Consider the following 16464-nt stretch of genomic DNA (forward strand, 5'->3'; position numbering starts at 1 on the left):
ACATCCAGATCTCGGGGGAGGGGGTGTGGCAAAATTATGGCCATAACAGTTTTCAAAATGCTTTCTTCCTGTTATACATGTTCCTGTATTAAAAGAATCAATGGACTGATACACAAATCGATAAAATATCACCGGGAAACAACTTGCTTCTATGAATTTTCTCCAGCTGCTTTGCATGCTTGTTGTCGTCATTTGGTACCACTGCATAGGCCTCTACTCCTGTAGCAATCCTGTGAAAAACAGACAGAGATGCTGCCCTGCCCGGGCGCGTGCGAGCCTCACAACGGTTGCCATGGTTGTGCCCATCCTTGCAGCCAGAGTCAGTCTATCTCATCAAAGACCTTCCTCTTTTTTGCTGATCCTATACTTCCTCCTCCAGAGACTGGTTCCCCCAGTTAGCCCGAAGTACACGAGGTTAATTCTCCCAGACTTGCCTCCAAGGAGCATTCTGGTGGTGTTTCTTGCAAGATATACTTGTTTGGTCTTCTGGCTGTCCAAGTTCATTTCACAATTCTTCTCCAGCCCCATAATTTAAATAAATGTACCATCCATCACCAATCTTCCCTGTGCATTGCCCAACTTCTACGTGCATGTGAGTACATTGAAAACACGACGCCTGGGGTCAGGCCATCTCAGTTCTCAAGGTGACGTGTTTGCGTGAAGTCAGCTGGTGAAACAATTGTCAAGTTACACGCGAGCAGCCATAAAAGACAACTTAAAAAACAAACCAGCAAAGGACGTGAAGCATCGAAAAGAAAAGTACTTGACATGGTTGCTTCACAAATAGCTTTAGATGCTACACTATTTTCCAAACAAGCAAATAAATAACTGGGCGTCTCGATCGTCACATTATGGATGTGATTTTTTTGTCCAAAGGCAATTCTGAACTCCAATCAGAAGATCCATGTGCAAAACAGAGACCAGGGCACCAGTCAGTGGACATGGGAGTTCATATTTTATATATATTTTTAAGTCAAAATCACTTTAAAAGTTTGTGCCATGTTTATAACTAAAACCAGTGGTTCTCAACCTGTGGGTCGCGACCCCTTTTGGGGTCGAACGACCCTTTCACAGGGGACACCTGATTCATAGCAGTAGAAAATTAACAGTGATGAAATAGCAATGAAAATAATTATATGGTTGGAGGGGTCACCACAACATAAGGTATTGTATTAAAGGGTCACGGCATGAGGAAGGTTGAGAACCACTGGCCTAGGGTTTCTTGATGCTGTGGAGAGGAGCAAGCAGATGCTGAATGCTGACTGGCCAGGATTGCTAGGTCAGGTTCCTGAACTGTGGAGAAGGGTGAACAGTGTGTGCTGCATGCTTGAGGGAGTGGCTGTTTCTCTTGTTTTTCTATTAAAGCAAGTCATCTGGTTCGAGAAGGCAACTTTCTAGATCAATTATTGTCTCAACATTCCCTGTGGAGCTCCAAAAAGTGCTTGATTGGAGTAATGAACGAAGCTACAGAGCTTTGACGTACTAATTACAGCCAAGCAGTGGAGTCACAGACAACTTGTCAATCCTCCGTGCATCCTCTCTCCTCACAGCTCCTGAACCAGGCAGCAGAGTGGAAGCTTCAGGCCAAAGTGCTGAAGGAACAAGAGACAGTCCTGCAGGCTCAGGTGACATGGGGTAGACGGTGTGGGCTGTACTTTCTCCTCACTCTTCCCAACAAAGGGACTGAGCACCACCGGGGGCAGGTAGAAGGCTTTGCGGGTGGCAGGGTGACCCGTGGGATCACCTTGAGACGGGGAGGGCTCGACTGCAGCCAGCAACAGCAACGTGGGAATTCATGCTCCAGATTCCAGAGGAAGGACTCGGGGAACAGCTGACCCTGGGCACATTCTGAGGTTACCCAGTTTCCCCTTTGCCTTTGGACTTGAGCTCCCGTTCTGCCAAACACTCTTTCTCGGGTTGTGGAATACCCATCCTGCCACAGGGCCCCATTGGAGCTCAAACTGCTCTGCTGGTAGAAATGTCCCAGTGTTGACCTGTGGCCATCACTTCTGAATCCCGGCAAGCCTACAGATAAAGGGGAGCTGCCCTGCAGGGTTTCCAAGGCTGTAAACAAACCTTTATAGCAAGAGACTGCTTCATCGGTGCCCTCAGAGCAGCCGGGGAGCTTGAATCACCTACCTTTTTTATTCGTAGCATAACGCTGCACCCACTGCCCCACCAGTGCTCCTCCCCAGTGCTGACGTCCCTTCCCGGGCAGAATCCTAGAGCAAAGTAACAGAAGCGTAGGAAACCAGAAGCCTTTCAAATGGTGCTGCGTTAGCAGAGATCCAGATCATTCACTGGTAAATGTCGACGTGCGGACGACCGAACTTATGGGAGACACTACAGAGCTCTCTGCCACAACAAAGCACGCTTGTTCTTTGCTTTAAAAAAAAATTAAGCAATTTAGAGCCTAAACCATATCACTGCACAGACAAAAATGTGAATATGACCTTTTTGGATCATATATCAGAATCGTTTCAAAATACCAATCACACGGAGCTTGGAAGTGTAGTCTTGGAGGATTTACTAATAGAATCAAAGGGTCCCGAGTTCGAAGACTACATTCTTGAAGCAGAAGCCCACAGGCCATCTGTCAGGTAGCCATGAGCCCATCAGGCCATGGCAAAGGGTGGCAGTGGTGATGGCCACTAAGGAAGTGGGCAGTGGAGAAGGGGGTGTGGCTGGTGGGAAAAACCCAAGGAGTCCAAATAGAGGTGTTAATTCTAGCTCTGTCCCACTTGCAGCGCAAAGACTTGAGAACAATAGACAAAGCTATGAATTGTGCATACAATGTTATAGACTATCCCTATCCCCTCATGTTAAATGGAGGTTATAGCTATCGACTCTGAGATAGAGAATGATTCATTCAGGCGACATCAAAATCTAGGAGATTAATGTCCTATGAAATATAAATATGTGATCCTATTTTCTACCTGCATCCTAAAAACAAAAAGACATCTACCCAGAGTTCATAGCCTTACCCACAATCCTCGATAATCCCTCAGTAATTGACTGAGTTTGGGGGTCAGGGTCAGAGCCCTGGCTCTTCTATTGAGAAGCTGTGTGACTGTGTAACTCAGCGAACTTCTGTGGGCCTACATTAGCGCGTCTGTTAAGTTAGGATGATGTAATGGGCTCCCTGAGAGAGGATTCACAGTCAGTCTTTCAGAAGACATGAAAAGGTAACATCCCTGCTCTAAAGGGTGGCAATGTTTTACATCAGAAAAGCCCTCACTCAGCAGTGTGGGGTGAGTTATTCGTATATTTAAGTTTGTAAAAGGAAAACCAGTTGATGAGTAAGTAATTTACATATACAGTGTGTTTCAAGTCATACATACAAAGCACTTCGCACAATGCCCAGCCCATAATAAATGCAAGCTATTCAACCAGTTTTTTGAGCACCCATTAAGCGCGAGACTACTACAGTAAATAAGAGAGGCAAAAACCCCAAAAAAACCTGCCTAATCGAACTTCTGACTATTAGTGGTAATAATAACAATGTACTGCTGGCTATTAATTAGTACATGCTGTTAGCTGCCATGGGGTTGGCAACTAATGGCAGTCTCCTACTCAACTGAACCAAAAGTTGCCACTTTCTGTGCCACCCCCCTGACCTGTGACAGACCAGGCTGCTGGGAGCTAGTGGGGGTTGACCGGCTGATTTTTTTAAGTGGTTCTCCAGGACTTTCTTCCTAGTCCATCTCTGTCCCAAAGCTCCACACACCACAGACCCCAATGGCCAAGCAGCGGTGGCTGTATGTGAGGTGCATTGGCTGAAAAGGAGTTTGATGGTCTCACAAGACAAGAATGCTTGTCATGTTGACCCATGACTGCTTCCCCATTAGCACACTCACGGTAGTTGTCTCAGAGGTGAGGCTCTCTCAAACCCCAAAGCCCAACCCTCTGCCACCCAGGTAATTCCAACTCCAGAAACCCGGTAGGACAAAGGAAACTCCCTCTGTTGGTTTCTGAAATAGTAAAATTTGATGGGAACAGAAAATCACCTCTTTCTACCCCAATGCAGGTGGGCTCAAATTGCTGACCTTGCAGTTAACAACACACTGTGTAACTCACGACTCCCCAGGAATCCTGGAGAGGATCGATATAAGATAATATGAGACCCCAAAAAGTTTCCAGTAAGTACATTTTTGAGAATCCCTGGAAAAGTTTATCTTTCCATCGCTAGTCCATGGCTCTAGAGCAGTGTGTTCCAAAGTCCACAGCACAGCCCCCACCAGGGCTGCCGGGGGAGGAGACCTGGAACCATCTGGGGTGGTGGAGTTGGAGGGGCTACAAAAGTAAATACATACACTTTATCCAGGACCATGGGTTGTCACACGAAAGTGCTTACGTAGTTGCCAGGATGTGCTGAGTAATTTTTTTTTTTTTTCCGAAAAGGGAGCCGTAGGTGTGCTGTCTCCAACCACACTCTGCTTTTTCATCTAGACTTTCTCATTCACTGCCATGACCACACAACTCACAGACAATATTCACATTAAGGGGTTTATGGAGTACGCTAGGGGTTACAGTTCAGGTGAGAAATGCCCAGGGGACAGTAGTTCAGTCAGGACATGTTGCAAATTTCTGTCCGGGCTGCTCACATACACCCAAAGGACATGTCCCTCTGCGGTTGGCCTCGATCCAAAGCCGCTCAGTTCCAGCTCCATGGGTCAGTGAACTCAGCTCCCTGAATTAATTGTCCAGAGGTACCCACTCCAAAAGCCAGCCTCCAGCCCCAAAGCACCTGCTTCACTTGCTCTGTGGGCTGGAAGTCCGCCACTCTGGCTCATGCTCTGACTCCTGGGTCTCTTGCTCCTGCCACGATTCCTCTGTCACTGCTCTGATGTCACAGCCCTCCTCTCGATGGGAGTTCACTGGGCAGGGATCCCCGCATCCACAGGACACACTCCACTCCTGCTCTGGCGGGTAGCGAAATCTACCCCATCCCGTGTTTCTCAGAGGGCTCGTTTTATACTGAGCAGGATGGTACTCACAAGGCCCCCTGTTAACAATGAGCCACAGGGGAATCCCATCAGTGTCTTCCCCCACTTTTTGACCCAGACGCATCCAAGAAAAGGCCACTTGTTGGGACTTACAGAGACTAGGAGAGCCGGTTTAAACAATCCACTGCCTCGCCGGCAGGCCAAGTCAAATTGGGACTCTATATTCTAGAGAAAGAATGAGACTGATGACCCCTGGTCCCGGGCGATGCCAGCCCTGCCCCCTCCTCCCTTGCCTTGTTTGCCACAGCACAGACCTGTGTGTGGCAGGACCTTCCCGCAGCTCTCTCTTGTCTCCTCGTGGCACTTTCAAAACCCCAGGAATTACTTAACCATCAAGAACAGAAAGACAGCTGAACCCCCGTGTGCAATAACGTCGAAACAAGGCTGTCTCTAAGACTGCTGTCATATTTTTTAAGCTTTTAAACCCTGAAAAACAGCCTCTATCACTGATTCTTTTGCATAGCATTGAAAACACTTACTCTGGTTTTAACCTGTCTTTAAAAGGCGAGGGCTAGCAGGAGAGAGGGAGGCAGGGGAAAGCCTTAGTTCTCATTCCCAAGGTCTGAGCGAGGCAGCTACGCGGACTGAGCGACTAAGTTGGGTTATTTCCATCCAGTGAAGTCGCTTTTCAATGATGGGCTAGCAGCTTTGCCAGTGTGGGGGCCTGCTTCTCCCTTCAGGAAGAGATGTCTGACTTCCCATTTTCCAAACCAAGGCAAAAGAGTAAATGTCAGAGATGATCAATGGGACACCATTGTCATCACCAACGGAGTATTCACTGGATCAATAAGGACGAATCTGGTAGTCAGTGGGGAGAGTCAGCAAATAACACGGGATACAAAATACGAACCGAGGGGAAAGAGGCGTGAGTACATTGTTAAAAATGTGTAATCAGGGTCCCGAAAAGCTGAAGTTTCACCGCACCCATAGAGGAGGAGGGCCCCTTCTGTGATTCTGTGGTCACTGCACTTGTTCCCCCACGACATCCTTGGGTTTGCTGTGAGAACTCCCAGCCCCGGCAGGGTGGGAGCCGCTCTGTGAGGAAAAGTCGGCGCACAGTGAAGAGAATGGGTGCCGTGCTCCGACGCTTTAGAAGTGACATACGGAGGCCACTCTGGTTATGGCTGACCACAGAAGAGTTGCTTTCTCTTTCTGCCTCTGGCGGGCAGGATGACCTCTTGGATGTCCCGTCCTTATCTCTCTGAAATGCCAACCAGCGTGAGGGAGGTCCCGGAGCCATGCATGCTGTTGGTGTAGTAGTGAGAGAGAACTCCGCGGATCACACGGCTCTCACGTTGACAGGAAGCATCAGAAGAGAGGGTTAGAGATGGTCGCAGAGATGTGCACAGTCCGCGTGGGCTTTGCTCCCTGTGACAAATATGTCAAAAGGCAAGATGTAAAAGACAGGCAGAATATGAGCACCAACCCAACTAACCCTACTGCCTTAGAGTAGCTTCTGACTCACAGTAACCCTGCAGAGGGTCTCTGAGACTGTAAATCTTTATAGCAGCAGATAGCTTGATCTCTCTCTCTCTCTCTCAAAGGGAAGCCGGGTTGAACTCTAACCTCTAGGTCAGCAACCCTGTGCCTAAACCCCAGAGCCACCAACAGAGTCACTGGGAAAAGCTTCCAGAGGGCGGTGCCGAGGGGGACAGTGCTTGCGCGCACTCGGAGTGTGACTGTCTTCTTCTCCACGCCTCACGCCAGCAACAAGGAAACTCGGAGGAGAGGAAAGGGGTCTGTCTAAATTCAGGCACAAAAAGGAAGTTTTTGCCCAAAGAAAGGAGAACTGGGTCTGAGAGGGTGAGGCAGCTTCTTCTGATGCTCAAAAGGTTGCATTGGTGAGATGGACCACACACCTGCTCATAGACGCAGAGCCCTGAGCCATTAGTGGTACCTGAAATCATTTTAGTGGATTATTCTATGCACCTGGTGTGTGTGAAAGAGAGAGAGAGAATGTCAGATTCTATGCCAACTTCCTGTCCCTGGGTTATGGGATCCCCTCCTAACCTCCCTTAAACTTCATAGCAAGGAATCGCGAGAAACCAGCTTAGACCACAGGGCTGCCCCCAGGCGCTGTGGCACACGTGAGTGGCAGGCCACACATGGCAGTCGGTTAGTGTTGGATGTGTCCATGGAAGCTCGGTGTTCTTTGGAAAGGGTCTGTGCTGCTTTGTTGTTGCTCACTACAGTCAAACCTCTGCTGTTCGGAATCGTTTGGGACCAAGTCACTCCAGATCCAAATGGTCTGCGTTCAAGGAGCTGTCCTCCTAGCACACACTCCTCTTCCAACAGCTAACCCCAGAGTGGGGGGCTAGCTAACCAGACAGCTTTTCTTCAGCTGCGTGCTTCTCTGCTTTCAAAATCATGGTCCCGCAGGCACGGCCAGCTGGCCCGCTGTTTCCCTCTTTCTGGCCGACGACCAGCCTGCAAGTCTGCCAAGTGCAGCCTCTGCTGCTTTTGCACACAGAAGACATTGCTGTGGCTTTCTGAGCAATCGGGAATGTTCGGGACACTTGAGGGAACCACGGATGCATTTGAAGGTAGAGGTTCCACCAACTTCAATTATATGTGGTAAATCTCTACTCCCTCAAAACTCGCTGTTCTAAAATATTACCTTTAATCTAAGATTTCATGTTCCCTACTGCCACGACCTATCAAGTCCTTACACAGTTTCTTCCCCTGCCCAACTCCCATCCCAATGCAAGTCTTGAAGTAGGAGTGCTGAGCAGCAGATTGACCACTCCTAACCCGTATGATGGAGGCCTGGGGGTGTCGTGGGTTCCGTGTTGGGCTGCAAACTGCAAAGTCACCAGTTCGAAATTACCCACCACTCCATGGGAGAAAGATGAGGCTTCCTATCATCTAGCCCATAAGGGATCAGTTTAATGGCAAGGAGTTAACCCATATGATGCTTTGGTGCAAATTAGTAGAAGGCACCCCCTTCTCGTTATTTTCATCTGTAGACAATTGATGAGCTGGAAATTGCTCATCAAAAAAGGACTTCTATCGATTGGTTAAGCACTGTAAATACATGAAACTACAAGGCCCAAGACGGACTAGCAATTGTTTGGATGTGGTATCGTTGGGTGGTGCACAGTTTGTACAAGGAAAGCAGCCCTCGTCTTACTCTTCCCCACAATTCCCTCATCACTTCTCTCCATTGGTCTACATTCTTCCTCTCCTTCAAGCCCAAGTTCAAGACCACCTGCCATGCTTACCGCCTTTTCAGATGATGCATTTCACTTAGCTTTCTTTGGGCACTATATTCTGTGAGCACTTTGCTCACAATCCGCTTGTCAAATTCCCTCTGCAGCGGTCTTCCCTGTAGGAGTGCAAAGTAACAATAATAACAATAAGCAACGTACTGCTTCGAGTTAATTCTGACTTACAGCAACACTACAGAGTGCTATAGAACTACCCTCGGGTTTCTGAGGCTGCAAATCTTTAGGAGAACAGAAAGACTCATCTTTCTCCCACAGACCCCAAAGGGTTAGAACTGCTGGCCTTGTGGTTCTCAGTGCAACACAGAACCAGCACCAGGACTCCTTGGAATTCACATATCAAACAAATAGTTTCCCCACATGCTCAATGTCCGTGTTTAGTGCTCAACAAAGACCTCCTGGTAGAAGTTACGATCTATGAAATCGTGAAGACATCCTGGATGATTTCCTTTCTGTTTAAAGATCTGCTTCCATCAAAACTGCTGAACCTATTCCTAACATTGTATTGCGAATTTCCTTAACTCGGTTTTCTTTTCAAATAATGAACAATGGCATGTTGTTTTGTTCCGGAAGCATTTTGAAAGCAGCCTAAAATAGATCCACTCTGCTCTCTGTTCGCAGCTGACACTCTACTCGGGGCGCTTTGAAGAGTTCCAGAGCACGCTGACAAAAAGCAACGAGGTGTTTGCCACTTTCAAACAGGAAATGGACAGAGTGAGTGCGCCTTGTAACCTGCGCGAGGTGGACATTTTCTGTTTCGACAGGCAGGCTCCTTTGGGTTTCATTTAGCTCTTGCAAAGATATTTCCGTGCACTTCATGAAGTAATAACGGCGTGGATTAGATTTGTGTCCTACTTTTTTATTCCTAACTAGCTGATAAATCATCCTAGCTAGAGTTAAAAAACCAAATCAAAAACCTAGGAGATATTTTAACTCTGAGAAAGAACATGTTTTTTTTCTAATCCACATATAGCTTACCAAAAAACAAGTGCTGACAACTGAACATTTTGCTTTAAATATTAAAGCAAAAAAAATGTCTGAATCTTCTAAAGGGAAAATTGAAAACTTGTTTACAAAAATTAATTGTTAGGGTAGAAAATGACATCTTATGGGGTCCTTCTCAAAACGAAAAATATACAGAACTCTGTACTTTCTGTCAAATATACCATATATACTCCTGTGTAAGTTGAGGTTTTCAGCATGTTTTTAATGTAGTTTTTGTGGTAAAGTTAGGTGCCTCGGCTGATATTTGGGTCGGCTTATACTCAAGTATATGCAGTATGTAAAAGGCTATCCTCGACAGAAACTTAAACCCTAAGCAGACCACATCCTCACCAAGTGGCCTTGATCAATTCACTTAATTACCCAGAATTTTAATTTTTTAAACTGTCGCTGGAAGTACTATTCCCTTGCCTATTTTGCAATGTTGTGATCGTCAAATGAATTCATTTAATGTAAATGCTTTTGTTCCTGCAAATACAGGCAGTAATATTATTATTGGACACAGTCCTTAAGTCTTGTTTTTTTTAAAATGTCTCTAAATTTTAATACACATTAAACGTCCATTAACAATATGAAAAATGCCCAGGCCCCTGAGATATTTTAAACCATAACAAAGCAAGTACTATTTGATATCCCTAAGAATATTTTCATTTGGTCACTATATCTTTTTTTATTAATAAGTCTTTTTATTGAGGCTCATACAACTCTTATCACAATCCATACATACATCAATTGAGCAAAGCACCCTTATACATTCGTTGCACTCGTCATTCTCAAAATTCGCCATCCACTTGGGTTCCTGGAATCAGCTCGGTTTCCTTTTTTTTCCCCTCCTCCTCCCTCCCCGTTCCCCCCTTCTCCCTGGTCCCTTAATAGTTTATAAATAATTATTTTTCTTATCTTACACTGCCCAACGTCTCCCCTCACCCACCTTCCCATTGTCCATCTCCCAGAGAGGAGGTTACACATAGATCTCCAAGATCGGTTCTCCCTTTCTACACCCCCTTCCCTTCTGGTGTCGCCACTCCCACCGCTGGTGTTGAGGGGTTCGTCTGTCCTAGATTCCCTGTGTTTCCAGATCCCTACTGCACCTCTGTGCATCCTCTGGTACAACCAGGTCCGCAGGGTAGGATTGGGGTCATGATAATTGGGAGGAAAGGAAGCGTTCAGGAACTAGAGGAAGGTTTTGAGTTTCATTGTTGCTACACTGAACCCTGAGTGACACATCTCCCCACTACTCCTCTGCCAGGGATGTCCAGCTGTCTACAGATGGGCATTGGGTCCCCATCACACACTCCCCCTCATTCACGGTGATGTGATTCCCACCATCCCCTCACCCCCGCCTTTGTTGTTTGAGACCTGGTCTCCTCTGCCCTTCATGATCACCCATGTTGGTGTGCTGCTTCCGTGTGGGCTTTGTTGCTTCTGGGCTAGATAGCTGCTTGTTTGCTTTCAAGCCTTTAAGTCCCCAGACACTATATCTCTCAGTAGCCGGGCACCATCAGCCTTCTTCACCACACTTGCTTATGCACACCTTTGTCTTCAGCGTTTATGTGAGGAAGGTGATCACACAATGATTGTTTTTGTTCCTTGGTGTCTGCTACATGGTCCATTCAACATCTTGTGTTCGCTTAGGCTGTGTGCTTCTTCTCTGTGGGCTTTGTTGCTTCTGAGCTAGATGGCCGCTTGTTTGCCTTCAAGCCTTTAAGACCCCAGACGCTATATCTTTTTGATAGCTGGTCACCATCAGCTTTCTTCACCACATTTGCTTACACACACGTCTGTCTTCAGTGATCATGTCGGAAGGTGGGTATCATGGAATGACCGTTTAGCAGGGCAAGGTGCTATTGTATTGAGGGAGTGTGCACGGGGAGGCCCCATGTCCACCTGCTACCCTACTACTGAACCTATAAACATATGCACATAAGTCTATTTCCCCCATAATCATAAATATGTTTACATATGTACATGTCTGTAGTTAGGCTTCTCTGTATGCACTTTGCCTCCTACTCCTTTCCTCTATTTCCTTTCGCTTTCCTCCCATCCCACTACCCTGTTCAGCCTTCATTCTGGTTAAGTCTTGTTTTCACTGGGTGCTTTCCCCACACAAATCCAGCATCAGCATTGTGTTCTGAGCAAGCAATGACATTCACCACGTTTAAGAATAGAAACTTTCCTTTTAGAAAAATCCTTGTAAAATCATGTTTTATAATTCAGGGAATAAACTTAAGATGGTCTTTAAAAAGGCCAAGACTTATTAAAAGTTGCAGTGTGAGAGAAGTGTCTCTCACCTCCAAGGAGGAAAAATACAGGAATTTCCAGAATCCTCAGGAGAAGGCCATGCCCACACAGAGATCTCATTGGCTAAGACCTAATTGACAGACTAGACACCAACCCTTCACATTTAATCCACTCAAGTCTCAAATTGACACCAGATTATGTAACTACCAGACCAGACAGACTTAACCATTTTTTTAAAATGATTTACTTATATTAAAATTATAGCATGTTCAGTAGTGAATTTGAGCGTGAGGGTTGTAAATCTGGTGTCTATTTATGGACTTCAGTAGGTTCCCTGGAAATTAACTAATTTAATCCAAAAATCTATTTAAGTTTACCTATGTACATCTGTGGCTATAGATTTCATCAATTCCATAAGCGGATCGATGGCCTTAAAATGTTTATAAGCCACTAACTTGGTTAAGATGTGATTAACTAGCCACCATTCAAGGCTCACCCAGCTTGTCCACACAGCCTGTGGGCTGACAGCACCCCACCCAGGCCCTGTTCTCCAGGAACACCAGCTGATGACATGTGGCACAGAGCAGCACTGTCTCAGCAACTGCACACCAGGGAGAATGTGCTAGTCACCTGCCTTGTCTTTCACTACACCCAGCAGAGAGGTGACACCACAAACTGGGAACAGGAGTCTGCTTTCTAACCTGCTGTAATTGATTCACCTAAGGCCATGTGGTAAGCAGAGACTAAGTATATGTTACATTCACGGGACTAGCATCTCCAACACCACTCATTTTTGGTTTGCTTTGGTTTCAGTTTCTCTATGCAATTTACTCTCTTTTTTAAAAAGTTCACTATTAGGATGTAGGCCATCAAAAATACTTGTAAAGACTATGTGATAATGAAATATAACAAAGTTATATGATTTTGATTCTGGAGAATTATAACTTTCACTTTTTCAAAAATTTTCCAAAAAATTGCTTCTTGCTATTCTGTCCTGAACATTATTTTTTATCTAAAACTATTTTATTGGGAGTTACTACAGAGAATTACATCTTTCCATAGTACAACCACATCAAGCAGAGTTGTACAATTGTTACCATAATCAGTTTCAAAACATTCTTTTCTTTCCTGACATCAGCATTCTTTTACAGTACCACCCCCCTCCCATCACTGTACCCCCAGTACTCACTGTACTTGCCGTCCCTATAGGTTCATCAATCAGGTTTCAGATACTGAAAGACAGAAAAACATGTAACAAAAATTCAAGAGGGTGACCTCCAAGGACATAACACACCTGAGATAAACCCCAAGATGAACAAACAAAAATAATACAGGAAATGCTGAAAACCAGATCAGGCCTAATGTGCACCAGAGCGGGGAATCAACTGACAAGGTTTCAACCATTCGAGTCAGATTCATCATTTGAACTCCTATAGCCATCTCTCCAATGCCCTCTAGTTAGTAAACACGTTCCTCCCATCCCTCTATTATGGATAGAGGGAAATCACCAGAGGCTTATTTCCTATGTAGATCCCACAAATGTACCTTGGACATTTAGATTGCCAAGTAGATTCTCACAGTTTAGACTCTGATACTATTCTCTCCTTCAACTCGGATTATAAGAGTTACAGTCCTGGGAACCACGACTCTTCTTTAAGCTCACCTGGGCAGCATTCCGTTGTTCTAAGTCTCAGTATCCCCGTCGATCAAGTAGGGGTGAAAATAGAAACTTCCTGCTATCGTTGTTTCTAAGACGAATTTCATTAACGTGGGTCATTGCATTGGGTGAATTCCACAGCATTCTATCCCAGGGAAGGGCTGAAGGCATGGACAGCGGCCTTAGTGTGGCTGCTTCTCAAATGCCCCGATCAACCAACAGTTCAGTGGCTCACACCCCTTGCCCACTTTTCTCATCAATAGTCTTCTATTCAGTGAAGCAAACACGCCTGTCTTGGGCCTCAGTAAGGCTGCTTTGATTCTGAATGAGAAAAAACAGCAACAAAACAGTGTGCCCCTACGTGGTCTGTGTTTTCCTGCATGGGCTTTGGTGCAAATATGTGCTCGCCACTGATGGAGAAGATACGGGAATAAGTCATGGCTCTCCCTCCCCTTGACACGGAACATACACTTGCTTCAGCAGCTGGTAACAAAGGGTTATCTTGATATCACAGATGCAGGGAACCTTCTTTGGTTCATTAATACATCGTGATTAACATGAATCCACTCCAATTTCCACAGACAACTAAGAAAATGAAGAAGCTGGAGAAGGACACGGCCACGTGGAAAGCGCGCTTCGAGAACTGCAACAAGGCTCTCTTGGACATGATTGAAGAGGTGAGCCCATTTCTCACACAGATTTTTCCTCTTTCCTTCCCTGGTGGCTGTGAATTGGGATGAACTGAACAGCCTCTAGGTGGAGGTGGGGGGTGGGAGGAAAAGCCAAACTATTCACGGAAAATAATTATCATTTAATTGTAAAAAGATAGCATTCCAAAGAAGAGCTGGATTTCTCTGGGAGTGTGGCATGGTAAAACGTAATAAAAATAATCAGAGCAAAGTAATGTAGAAACTAGCCCAGACTCATGACGTCCTCTGGGACCAGAACAGCACCACCTCCTGCAGCACTTCGAATTCCCTGGAGATAGGAGGGGTGTCTTTGACGTTTCCAAGAGCAGGAAGCCCGGTAGGTACAAAATGAATTGATTTGAGACACCAGCCAGACCCACTCCCACGGTGTTCACTTTGGTGGACCGATACAGAGCTGTACTCCTCCAGCAAGCAATTGGAAACTGATGCTATGGGGGTCAGCCAAAACAAGGAAGATGCTCAGCAAGACGGATGGACAGTGGCTGCAGCAATGGGCTCCCACCATGACAATCGTGAGGATGGTGCGGGGCCAGGCAGGCTTTCGTTCTGTTGTTCATTGGTTCCCTGTGGGTCGGAACTGACTCCACAGCCGCTCACAACAGCAGCAACACCAAGGAATGATGTCAGGCACGGAATAGGCTGGGCTGTCAGGGGAGCGGTGAGGGGGTAAGTCTTCAACGTGCTTGTAGACTACAGAGCAGCTCCAGGTCAGGAAAAGAGGACTAACTTCCTGTCCAGGCACACGCACCTGTCCAAAGACCAGAAGCAACACTGAGACCGCCCGTCTGAGCAGCCAGTCTTGTGGGTGGGGTAAGCTTCTCTAGTTGTAATGACTGTACTAACAATTCATTCCAAATTGCAAGCAATTCCAAAGAGGGACACTTATGATTCATCAACACATACGTCGGAATGGCTGCTGGGAGGAGCCTAGCGCTGCAGCTTATCTGTAGCCAAGGAGACAAAGGCTGGAGGGAGGCCAAGTCCCAGGCCTGTCTCTGTCATTTTGGGGGGCACAGCTTTTGCTTTACCCCTTCTAAGTCTTAGAAGCAGAAGCTGCTTCTGCTTTAAGATGGTAGAGACTCTCACCTGGAGCAGACAGAAGCCTGGCCGTCTTCATTTCCGCAAGAAAAGGCTGTTGTTTGTCGATGATGTAGCTGCGGAATGGCCAGTCCACGTGGGCAGAGTAGAGATCATCAGGGAGTTCAAGACTTCGAGCTTGAATAAAGCAGATAACCAGCTCTGTCTTCCAAGGCCCCTTGACTTGGGTTTGAACCATCAACTTTTCTAAGGGGTGTCTGGCGTTGGACCTGTTGGCCGCCACTCCGGGTCCTCAACGAAAGGATGGGATGATGGGGAGAGTAGGACGTCCCCAGTATCTAGCACACAATGCCCCATGGAGAGTCCATCCCAGCACCGCTATGTGGCTGGGCCCGCAGCCCTGGGGGCACATTCACGAACACAGTCCTGCTAGTCCCCAGAGAGCCCTCTGGCCATTGCACTCTTCCCACCGGTTTATGTCTGTGTGTCTGTTTTCCAATCACAGAAAGCGCTGAGAGCGAAAGAGTACGAGTGCTTCGTGATGAAAATTGGGAGGCTGGAGAACCTCTGTCGGGCTTTGCAAGAAGAGAGAAACGAACTCTACAGAAAGATCAGGGAGGCCAAGATGCCTGAAGAGGAAGACCCAAGCCAGCACCCCTCCAACGAGGAGTCCGAAGCAGGCGTGCCTGGGGAGGAAGTGGTCGACGCAGAGGAGGTCCGGAGTGTCCAGGAGGCTGTGAAGAACCTGGCCGCAGCCTTCATGGTCATCCATCCTCCAGAGCCTGCCTTCAGCCAGCCCAAAGAGATCCCCCCAGAATCGGGCAGCCTTCAAGGACCGGATGACGCGGCCCTCCAGGAGCCAGAGCCAGCCCCTCTGTTTCCATCCTTGGAGTCTGAGAGTCCGCTCCCTCCCCCAATGCCTCAGGCTAACGCCCAAGGAAGCAACGAGGCAGAACTTCCCCCTCAAGCTACTGACCCCCACACTGGGCTGGGAGCAGAGGTCTGTGGGAAGAGCAGCCCCACTGGAGCCGTGCATCATCAGCCACCCCAGAAACCAGAGGTAGAAGCAACCTCCGCACTGTCTCCAGCCCAAGCCTTGGGACCAGCGAAGGAGGCAAAGGGTCGTGGGCCGGCCCTCCTGGAGCATGAGGAAGCTTTAGCAGGGGTGCCTGCACCTGAGCCCAGTACGGAGCGGTCACCACCACCAGTGGCTGGGGGATTGCTAGGAGAGCCCTCAGTGGAGCAGCAGCTGGCCCAAGAGGCCGACCCCAACCTGGAGGGAGTAGACTAACCTCACCCCGCCCTCCCACCGGAACCTCACCCCGGTTCCTCCAGACCTCTGGCTTCTCACCCCAGCTCCCAACGAGATGGAAGGGGCTGGGTGCACGTCAAGAGGAAGAGCCTTAGTTAGGATCCAGACGTTTCCATGTCATGGAGAGCACATGCAACTTTTGTTCTCTGTCCTCCTTTTTAATTGAGTTGGAGGAAAAGCTTCCAATAGCAAGTTTATACGAAATGGCTGTTAAGAAGGGATTTAATTCAATTTCTGAATCAACAGCAAGATGGAGTGTTTAAAAACTTCCTCT

The 16464-nt window shown here is 47.2% G+C and overlaps 1 protein-coding gene across 1 annotated transcript in view; it reads left to right on the top strand.

Moving 5' to 3' along the window:
• Positions 1 to 16169, top strand: part of TXLNB (taxilin beta) — a 53473-nt gene extending 37304 nt beyond the window's left edge. The window contains exons 6-9 of the mRNA XM_075554226.1: positions 1551 to 1625; positions 8852 to 8944; positions 13712 to 13807; positions 15384 to 16169. Of these exons, the coding sequence (XP_075410341.1) occupies positions 1551 to 1625; positions 8852 to 8944; positions 13712 to 13807; positions 15384 to 16169 (1050 nt within the window). The remainder of the gene's footprint in view (positions 1 to 1550; positions 1626 to 8851; positions 8945 to 13711; positions 13808 to 15383) is intronic.
• Positions 16170 to 16464: the final 295 nt, after the last annotated feature.

This window comes from Tenrec ecaudatus, chromosome 7, assembly GCF_050624435.1.
Source record: "Tenrec ecaudatus isolate mTenEca1 chromosome 7, mTenEca1.hap1, whole genome shotgun sequence".
Taxonomy (NCBI): Eukaryota; Metazoa; Chordata; class Mammalia; order Afrosoricida; family Tenrecidae; genus Tenrec; species Tenrec ecaudatus.